This window comes from Amaranthus tricolor, chromosome 8 (assembly GCF_026212465.1).
Source record: "Amaranthus tricolor cultivar Red isolate AtriRed21 chromosome 8, ASM2621246v1, whole genome shotgun sequence".
NCBI lineage: Eukaryota > Viridiplantae > Streptophyta > Magnoliopsida > Caryophyllales > Amaranthaceae > Amaranthus > Amaranthus tricolor.
The window spans coordinates 19,879,005-19,889,755 of NC_080054.1; the positions used below are offsets into that span (position 1 = coordinate 19,879,005).

At 33.7% G+C, this 10,751-nt stretch overlaps 2 protein-coding genes across 2 annotated transcripts; one reads left to right on the top strand and one right to left on the bottom strand.

Moving 5' to 3' along the window:
• Positions 1–317: 317 nt before the first annotated feature.
• LOC130820234 (O-fucosyltransferase 39-like) lies at positions 318–6,849 on the top strand. Its single transcript, XM_057685526.1, has 10 exons — positions 318–1,117; positions 2,728–2,790; positions 2,896–2,974; positions 3,076–3,146; positions 3,254–3,342; positions 3,431–3,634; positions 5,006–5,267; positions 5,364–5,591; positions 5,951–6,148; positions 6,305–6,849. Exons 1-10 carry the CDS (start codon positions 1,022–1,024, stop codon positions 6,512–6,514), a joined length of 1,500 nt encoding a protein of 499 aa, XP_057541509.1. The 5' UTR covers positions 318–1,021; the 3' UTR covers positions 6,515–6,849.
• Positions 6,850–7,141: 292 nt separating this feature from the next.
• On the bottom strand, positions 7,142–10,096 carry LOC130820233 (uncharacterized protein At4g38062-like). Its single transcript, XM_057685525.1, has 2 exons — positions 9,410–10,096; positions 7,142–9,089 (listed from the first exon to the last, which is right to left on the bottom strand). Exon 2 carries the CDS (start codon positions 9,043–9,045, stop codon positions 7,471–7,473), a length of 1,575 nt encoding a protein of 524 aa, XP_057541508.1. The 5' UTR covers positions 9,046–9,089; positions 9,410–10,096; the 3' UTR covers positions 7,142–7,470.
• Between the last annotated feature and the right edge of the window lie 655 nt (positions 10,097–10,751).

Sequence of the window (10,751 nt, forward strand, 5' to 3'; positions counted from 1 at the left end):
ATAACGTATCAACAAGTGTACAAAACTAAATAAAATATTTGATTAAAATAGGAGGGGTATTAAGTTAACTATTAAGGAAACACTTAGAATTAAAATAACGTATTGATAAGTGTGCAAAATTAAATGGAACATTTGATTGAAAGAGAAGGGGTATTAATTACCTCTTAAAAATTAATTTTTGTTAATTGATGTTTGTAAATCAATTAAAAATAGATTCAATAAAACACTTAGCAATACCTAATTTTTAGTTTTGTGTTGATGTATATATTCACTAAAACACATTTTTAACTTATTAGACTAATAAACGAATTAAAAGCCAATAAAATAACTAGTCATTTGTCAAACAGATCTAATTTCAGTAAAAGTGATATGATCATGTGTTAAAAAATTGAAACCTTTCTAGTGGATTGCAAACTTTATACACCTACCAATAAAAGCCAAATTCCTTGACCAATTTAGCCAGGCATTAGTCTTCTCTCATCTTTTTAGGTGTCCTTAATGTTTTCCTCTATTCACTCAATTCATTCCAATTTCATTTCCTTTTCACCTTTTTTCTAATCAAACATAATCTAATCTATCCGTTGTTACGCTACACAAGAAGAACCCTTTTGATAAAGACATCTTCATTAACTTCCCTTCTACTTTCACTTTCATCTCTTCTTTTACACCAATGTGAAAACTGAACCCTCCCTTCCAAAAAAAATCCATCAATTCAATGCTAGCTGTTATATATTAAGAACTATACCAATTCCCAAGTCTTTCTTTGTGTACCATGTGAATTGACTGAAATATAATTAAAGCTCTGATCTTTCTTAGCCTTCCTTTCTTCTTTCCTTCCTTTTATGGCGCCTAATACCCTTTATAGTTTATAATCATCTGTTTTAGAGGGAAATAACAAAAATTAAGAATTGGGTTTTCTTCATTTAGAGTTCTTCTCAATTGGATTCTTCTTTTCTTGCTTGTCGGAATTCTATTTTGTAACTTAACAAGCTTTCATTTCTTGCTTCTTCAACTGGGTTTAATGAAGTTCAGAAGAAAAGGAATTTTCTTGTTGCTGATTTTTTCAATTTTATTGGGTTTTGCTTCTCCTGATTCATCTCCACCTAATGTTGTTTCAGTATGTTCTTTCTTATCTTGACTTTTCAATACTTTTTTTTTTGTTTCTATTTTAAGCTTTTTATGGGAAATTATTGTGTGAAATTTGTGATCTTGATGTGTTTCATATAATTATATTTTATGTTTCTCATTATAAGCAAGTTGACAAGAGTATAAGATGTGAAGACCAACTAAAATTTGATACTAAGAAGAGGAAAGAAAAAGAAAAAGTTGGAATCTTTTTCAGCTGAAATAACTATTGCCAATTTTGTCATTTCTTATTTGAGAAATTAGATTTTTCTATATAGAAGGGGAAATTATGTTTACTTGATGATGTAATTGGTCATAATCATACAAATTTGATTCAAGATTGTGATATTTGGACTAGGGTCAAATTTAAAATTGTGAAAATTTTAATTTATTTGATCAAACATTCCTATATTTGTTGTTTTTAGTTAAGAATTTGAGTTTTTAGGCATTTGCTTTGTCATGTTTGTAATAAAGATTAATTTATACTCCTCCTATAATTGAGTTGAGTTGTCAAAGTTTGGAAGAATTATTAGCCTTTTATCATCTTCCTGGAATCAAGAAATTATTAGATTTTATATGCTTGTCTTGTAATATATTATAAATATTACATTATTTGCTTGTTGACTTTCCTTGATTTATGTATTTGGGTGGTAAATTTTTAAATTTTTGGCTTTAGAACATGAATTGTACTATTTTCAGGGCTTCATGACTTTCTAATCTCACTTGGAAATTTCCTTATGCTTTTGAAACCCCCTTTATATAGATAAAATTAACAATGAATGATCTTCATGAGTTTATCCTTTGTCATTAGGTGAGTGATGATGTCAAATGTTGTCAAACCGGTATAATTTATATATTTTTATTCGGGGTTATGCTGGAGAATCTTTATGGGAATTTATCTTTCGTATAGATGGTAAGAATCGAACCTTGGTTACAGGGATGAAAAGGAAAGTCATTAACAATTGGGCGAACTCATGATTCTCCGAACCAATATCAATTGAGGCGGTATAAGTGAGCTTTTTGCTCAATTAGGTTTGAGCCCTCTATTGTTCTTGAGCTCAAAATAAGACTCGTAATGTTGTGATGCTATATTTGATTTATTTTCAACTATTAAGAGAACGAAAAAGGATAATAGAGTGTTCTTATTAGTTCCGAATTAGTATAGGCTAATTACATTGATGTCCCATATTATGGTTGATGCTAACAACTTGCTAGATCTCTTTGATGGTGGGGTCCACTCTTAAACAAAAGCAGCTTAATTGATTTGTAAAATTTGTTAAAAATAAATTTTAGCAATTTTCTGAAAAGATTTTGCTCTCCTAATTTAATCTCCTTTGAGAAGTATATTGCTTTTTTTGAACAATATTGATGTAATATGTTACATTGCCATAAACCCTTTGTCACCTTAAGTAAAATTTCTTTGTTGTTATTTAACTACCATCATACTATATTTTTTAAGTATTGATGCTTCTGCCCAAATATTAAAGGGAAGCCTTAAAATGATGGTTTGTTTTGCAATTTATGATGCTTTTATTTATGTACTTTCGTAGAACTTGTTGTAAGAAGAATTAGAGGTGCTAATTCCATATCTTCACCATGCAGGAATGGTTATCCGTGAAACCTAGGCACTCGAATCTTCTAAAAGATGCTCTAACAGATGGAACTGTGAGTGATATATCTTATTCCTTGCTTATTTTTTATCTGAAAATCTTATTTTATTTAAAAAAATTCCAGCAAAAGTATTTATTATTCGTTCTTTACTATTATCAGTCAAATGGCGAGCCTTCAGAGCTTTGGTCTCCTTTACCAGATCAAGGATGGAGACCATGTGGAGAAAACATGAGACCTGGTGAGCACCGTTGTTCTTATGTTAACAAAAAGTATTTGTGTTTATTTCCTTTTGTTGAAGATGTAATGAGACAGTTTCTCATTAGCTTCTTACTTATGCAGTAAAACCAACTAATTCATCGGGATACCTCCAAGTATTTCTCGATGGAGGTTTGAACCAGCAACGCATGGGGGTAGGTACTAATAATTTGAGAATATTTGTTTCTTTTTTCGGGATTTAGCCTTTGTCACCATACTGTTGTACTTGTAGTGTCTATAACAGCAAACTTTTTGTTTGCAGATTTGTGATGCGGTTGCCGTTGCAAAGATTCTGAATGCGACATTGGTGATTCCCCTACTTGAAGTGAATCCGGTTTGGAAAGACTCAAGGTACTTTTGAACAAGTGATAAGCTACATATCCTTTTGGATCTAATACGGAGCTGAACTCTGAATTTGCCGTTAATTTTATTTTGGCAGCTCATTTGAAGAAATTTTTGATGTGGATCACTTCATTGATGTTTTGAAGGATGACATTAACATAGTTAAAGAGCTTCCATTTGAGTATGCATGGAGTACCAGGGAGTTCTATGCGACTGCTATTCGTGAAACCAGAATTAAAACTGCACCCGTACATGCTTCCGATCATTGGTATACTGAAAATGTTTTGCCTATACTTCAAAGGTGGGTTACTAACTTTTATCTTCTTTAAGCTTCGTGAATATCGACTAGCCAAGTGATATAGGCTTCATGTACATACAGGGCCAGCCCTAACATTTTAAGGGCCCAGGGCGAAAAATATATAATAGGGCCCCTAATATTTTTTTGTAACATGATTAAGAAATTCAATATTTATATAACAATTTATTGACATAGACCTCTCCAACAACTATAGTTTATTGTGAAAAATTCAATAATTATATAACAATTTATTAATATAGAATAAATTTTCACTTTAAAATTCTAAAATAATGGAAATTATTATCAAAAGAAATCAACTTTGTCTTTTAAAAAATTAAGTTTAGATTAATAAAATTCTAATCGTTAAAAAACTCAATGAGAGGACTTCAAAATACGGAACAAATATGTTCATAATTGTATTGGTTGAGTTATTCAACCCATGCGTAATTACTGTCTCACGTTAGGATTGCTTAACCCAATAATTTGTTCAACCCGTGTTGTATAAGACCGTCTCACGGTGAGACAAGTTCATTAAAAGGCCCATTAGTAAAAACCATATTAAAAAACAATAAAAATTGAATTCCCACTTGTACATGAAGCGATTTTTTTTAATAGTTTGAGCTGGACCAATTAAAATCATCTCACAGTAAAACGTCTTCAACAGGAAATTAGTGTAATTTATAATACTAAAATTGGGTGTTAATTAAATTAGTCCAACCGGTCTTGATATTTTATACAAAACGACCTAAAGAAATTTAGCTCATAAACAAATGAATGAACACGCACTTTCATCCTCCTCTTCATCCCTGTTAATTAACTTTAACCCTCGTTAATGGCAGCAGACTCTACATACTCCTATGCTAGATTTCGGGGCCCTGGGCGGTGGCCCTCCTCACCCACCTCCAGGGCCGACCTTGTGTACATACTTTTTAGGAAAAATTACCAGGGATAATACAACCTTTTGCTCATTTTCCTACAATAATACAACTTGTGATTAACCATGAATGATACCAACTTAGGAGGTGCATCCCTAGAAAATCTCTAACATGTTAAAAATCAAACTGTAGAAGATTATACGACAAAAAAAAATTGGTAAATAAGTTAATAAACTAAAGTTATTATTATTTTAGGAAACCCATCTAAGTTGGTGTTATTCATAGTTAATCAAACGTTGGTATTCTTGTGGGGAAATTAACAAATAGTTGTATTATTCACGGTAATTTTTCCTACTTTTTATAAGGCTATAATGCTTCTTCGGATTTGTTATAGAAATCTAATAAGATATACCTTTATTATGACGGTGGTTAATTGAAATGATGACATAGTAAAATTTCCTTGCAAGTTCTCATGTTTTTCGTTGCTAATGTGCCTCAGCTATGGGATTGCTGCAATATCTCCGTTTTCTCATCGGCTAGCTTTTGACAACATGCCTGAAGACATCCAACGCCTACGCTGTAAAGTAAATTTTCAGGCTTTAACATTTGTCCCACACATCCGAGCCCTTGGTGATGCTCTTGTGAATCGGCTCCGATATCCATATTCAAGAAGTGAACCTGAGCACGGACTACTTCACCAGTTCACATATAAGAAACCAGAGCCAAAAAAATTTGTTGTTCTTCACCTTCGATTTGATAAAGTATGATGTTTTGGATTTAAACGAACGTGTTAGTTTCGTTTTATGTGTGAATCCCTCATTTTGATTGTATTTGGTTTGTTCAATGATTTTGTGTAGGATATGGCTGCCCATTCGGCCTGTGATTTTGGCGGCGGTAAAGCCGAAAAGCTGGCTCTTGCAAGATATAGGCAGATGATGTGGCAAGGAAGAGTTCTGAACTCTCAGTTCACTGACGAGGAGTTGAGAAGTCAAGGCCGTTGTCCGATGACACCAGAAGAAGTTGGACTACTTCTAGCTGCTTTGGGGTTTGATAACAGTACACGTTTATATCTTGCATCACATAAGGTAGAAATTTGTTGCTTGTCTTGCTGTCAAAATTAGTGTCACATGATTCACTAATCTACTTGCGTATCCAAAAAAGCAAAGTATGGTTTTAAAAAGCGAATTATGTTACACTAGTCAGAATTATTAGCTTGTTATGTTACTCGGGACTCTTCATTTTGCTTCACGTACTCGTGTCCTATCCTTGATGCTCAGACATGGGTTTGACACTTAGACACTGCATTTTAGGGGTAAAGTTGAATATTTAGACGTATCTGACACACACGTAACAGTATCCAACGTCAGTTGCCGAGTCTAAGTAACATAGATTAGCTGATATATGCCAAAGGTCTGATATTAATCTGTGCTCAAATATTTTTCAGGTTTATGGTGGGAAAGCAAGGTTAGAGACTCTAAGAAGACTATTTCCCCTTATGGAAGATAAAAAGAGTCTTGCTTCGCCAGAAGAACGCGCACAAATCAAGGGGAAGGCTTCCTTGCTTGCAGCGGTAGATTATTATGTCAGCATGCATAGTGACATTTTCATTTCCGCTTCGCCAGGAAACATGCATAATGCTCTTGTAAGTACCGTAAATTCGAGATTAAATACTAAAATCATTTTCACCCCGGAAAATCCGTCCCTGTTACTTCTCCTTATATTCAATTTGTTGTTAATTTTCTTTATAATTTTGAAATTTGGAACTTAAAAAAGGTCACTTTGTTCTAAATGCCGATAGGTTGGACACCGAACATTCGAGAGTTTGAAGACTATAAGGCCGAACATGGGTTTGTTGGGTCAGCTCTTTTTAGATAAAAACATGAGCTGGGTTGATTTCAGACAAGCAGTAGTCGAGGGACACCATTACAGACATGGTCAGCTACGGATACGAAAACCGAAACAATCAATTTATACTTACCCTGCTCCTGATTGTATGTGTCGTGCGTGAGTTTTGTTAATAATTGTTTTTTTAGGAGTTTGTTTTACTACATATATGATTTAGTTCTACCTACTATATATATGAGTATTATTTTGTGGGTTTTTGTAATCATCCAAATAAACACAAGCCCATTCGTTTTACTTGTAAATGTCGCACATATTGAGCATGTTACATTTAGAAGGCCAGAATAGGTGTATGGTTTGAGAGGCCAGGTTTGTATTTTTGGATGATATATCTTTAACCATTGTACAAATAGGGAAACAGTCCAATTTGATTGTTATACTTCAACAATCATGTTTGTTCGCTGTTAATAATAGCAAATAAACATGTTTTTATTTTTTGTCTTTTCTAATGTTATGACAATGTCTTCCTTTTGTTCGCTCCTACTTTTGACAAAGAATTTTGACTTTTTTTAACTAGTTTTTTTGTTTGCTGTTAGTAAATAGCGAATATACCTGACCTTTAGATGCTTATTTGTTTCAAGATTATTTTGGGAATTTGTATTTTTAATAAGCTTATTTGTTTCAATCTTTCACAACATCGAGGCAGCGTTCTCATTTCAATTGTGTGACGATTGATGAGAATCATTGCCATTGATAAAGAGAGAACGAAAGAGAGAGAGATTAAAATAAGAGAGAGCGAATGAGCGTGTGTACCTCCATTATTCCAAGTAATTCAAGTACGAGTATGTGTCAAACTTAGCTAGGACACTTGAACACACTTAATTTGGTCCAAAATGTTCATATTTTTTCATAAAAATGTACAAATCCGCTTAGACAGAAGTCGAACATGGATATACAAGTCCGAGTAAAATGTACTAAAAGAATTCACATCAATTTTCATTTACATAATGAAGTAAAGAAAAGAATTGCAAAAGTGGTAACTTGAAATGCACCTCATAAACTTATCTCCTAGTTAAGCTCTTTGAATGGTGATCTTTCCTCCATGAAAGGTTCACTTATCTCCTAGTTAAGCTCTTTGAATGGTGATCTTTCCTCCATGAAAGGTTCACTTATCTTTCTCAAATGGGAATGTTCTTGATTCACATTCTCTTTTGAGCCACAAGGGTCAAAACTATAGTTTCTTTCACCCAATATATGCCCAACAATGGCTTCTTCGAGTTCTCTTGCGAGCAACTCGAGTTGCATCTCTTCGCCATCATCCATCATCAACCGCCATGACATGTTTTCATCCTCGACCATATCTTCATCATCGGCTTCTTCTTCTTCGATCCTTATCTCTTGATCCATCAAAAATATCTGATGCTCGAGATTACCTATCCTTTTATCCTTCTCTTCCGTATCAAGCTTAAGCATTTCCTCGATTTCTGCCTGTGCAAGTAACGATAATTCTAACTCTCTGCGCATCGATTGTGTTCCTGTAATCTGTCTTTCGAGATGTGCAGCTACTGATCTCCAATTCTCTAACTCTAATTCAAGTTCACATCTCTCGTTAGCTTGATCAGTCAGCTCGGAATCCACCATATCTAATGCTTGTCGTGTTGATTCGAGTTCTTCCCTTAATTGCTGGAGTTCCTCCTGAATTTCCTGCTTCTCTTCCCGTTCTTTTTCGTATTGATCCATCAACTGAGCTATAGCCCCTTTACCGTCTTCTGATCGAATCAACTGTAACATTAATGACAGTTCTTCATTCTGCATTTTCAATTCGGTTAATGATGAATTATAACTTTCTAATTCCTTCCTTAATTCTTCTGTCACTTGATCTCTCATCTTCAAATTGTAAGTACATCTTATCAGTTCTTGAGCAATTCTTTCGTTTTTCGATTTCCATTCCGCTTCTTTCGATTTAAGATTAGCCGAACATTCTCTGTGACTTTGCTCGATCGATTTCAGTCTGCTTTTCAGTTTAGCCCATGAAGACGGAGTAGGAACTGCTCTCGGAATATAAGCTTCCCGAAGTTCTTTAATGGAGGTCAATAATTCCTGATTTTCCTTCTCTAATTTCTTTGATTTGTATTCCAAATCCTTACAATCCATCTCTTTTACACGCAACGAATGCTTCAAATCAGCAATTTCTTCACCATTATCAGCAATCGAACAATCTTTTCCTTCGAAACCCTCCATTGTCGATCTTTCCATCACCAACTCCATCTCAGAAACTTGTTCTTCGAGTTTTTTCCTCCGATTCTTTTCGTTCTCTAAACCTTGCCTAGACATTGCTAACTGAAATTTAAGCTCATCTGATTTCTGGGTTTTATCATCTAACTTATCCTGCATCTGGGTTATCTCATCAATCAATCCAGATTTCTCCTCCTCCCATTCAATTTTACAATCACGAAACTGATTCCGAAGCTTCGCATGTGCTTCTTCTAGATGTTTAAACTGTTCATTCTTCCATTTGAGATCTTCCTCAAGCTTCCTATGTTTATCCTCAAGCTCATCTACCAATCCATCCTCCTTGCACAAAATGCTTTTAGGTGATTTGGTATATCCAAGCTTCTTTATGATTGTTTCTTTATCAGCTAAGCTACATTTTAGCCTCTCAATCTCGGCTTTCGCTTCTTCTAGCTCTACCTCCATTAATGTCTAGAAAGTTCTATTTCTGGAAATTTCAGAACTTAAACCTGAGAAAACAAATATGAAAATTGAAAACCCATATCAAATTCTTCATCTTTTAACCCAAAATTGAAAACCCATTTCAAAATCTTCACCTCTTCAAATACCAACACATTGATTTAAACCAAAAAAATATACAATGTGAATTTGTCAATATCTTCCTACTACCTTTAAAGATTTACGAAAACAATCATGCTATTGGAATCAGAATTTCTGGGTATACAGAATAAGTAATGGTAATATACAATTAAGGGAGTAACCCATATGAAACATGGTTATTTTTGAGATCTCGAAAGAAAGTCAAAAGATATGGTGACATGTTACGTACCTTGAGATTTGGTCATTCACCAGATTAAGAAATGCAATTTCTTTCTGCCATGAAAGATGTTCTTCTCGTATTACCCTTTAGTTTTCTTGGTTTGAAATTACAGAAACAGGGGAAGGAGGAAAAATTAGATGAGATAGAGAATTAATTAGGGTTAAATTTAGGAAATTATTGATGTTTTTGTAGTTTGTAGATGAAAGAGAATGGGGGAGAAAGGAATTGAAGAGAAAGCAGGAGGAGGAGAAAATGAAGAGAGATTGAGGTTGTTAAAAATAGCCGTTAAAACGCTGAAGAAAGATTAAGGCTTTGGGGGGTTTGAAAGTTTTCTGTTTGTTCCGTTGGAAATGGGTACCACTAGCCGTTAATTGTTGGGTGGGTCAGAGTGAAGTTTGGTATGGGCTTTGAGGAGTCCGAAGATATTTAGTCGTTGTGGGCCATCTTGGTACTTATACTAATACTAAACAATCAGAAATAGTTACAAAATTTAAAATGATTAAAACAAATTAACAACAAAATGGACGAAATAAGATAAGTTTCAACTTATATCCAAAAGTAAGTGTTTAATTTTCAAACCTGTGGTTTGGGGTTGTTCGTAGTAACTGCGATTAGGTCAAAAAAACAAATTAGTTGTTCTAACTGGAAACAACTTTGACTTTTTTTTGACCTAACTGCGAACAGCATGCTCCCCAAATACACACAGGTCAAAAAAAAAAGTGAAGTAGCTATTCGCAGTCAGGTCAAAAAAAAGTCAAAGTTGTTCCCAGTTAGTAAATGAGAACAACTTGTTTGTTTTTTTTGACCTAACTGCGAACAGTTCCAAATCACAGATTTGAGAATTGCACGCTTATTTTTGAAAATAAGTTGAAACTCATCTTATTTCGTTCATTTTGTTGATAATTTATCTTTATTCATTTCAATTTTTCAAATACTTAAAGGTGACAATCAGAAGTATACTAATACTAAACAATCAGAAATGGGCCAAAACACTATCGAAAGATTATCTCATTTAAGACTTTAGCGGGTCTTCGGAGAGACCTCTCTCAGGCCCAACCCATTAAATTTAATGTCCACTTATTCTTAATCTCTATTTACATTATCCTTAATGTCTCATTACAATATTCTTAATGCCTACCGAGAAACTTAGCCTATTAACTTACGTATCATATTCTTAATGTCTACTTATATTATCTTTAATGTTTACGTACAATATACTTAATGCCCATCGAGTAAGTACTTAAAGTACTCACAATATTCTAAATACCTACTTATAATATTTTTAATTCCTACCGAGAAATTTACTTTATATTTTTCTTTTTGGGTTAGCCCAATTAGAAATGGTCTTTGA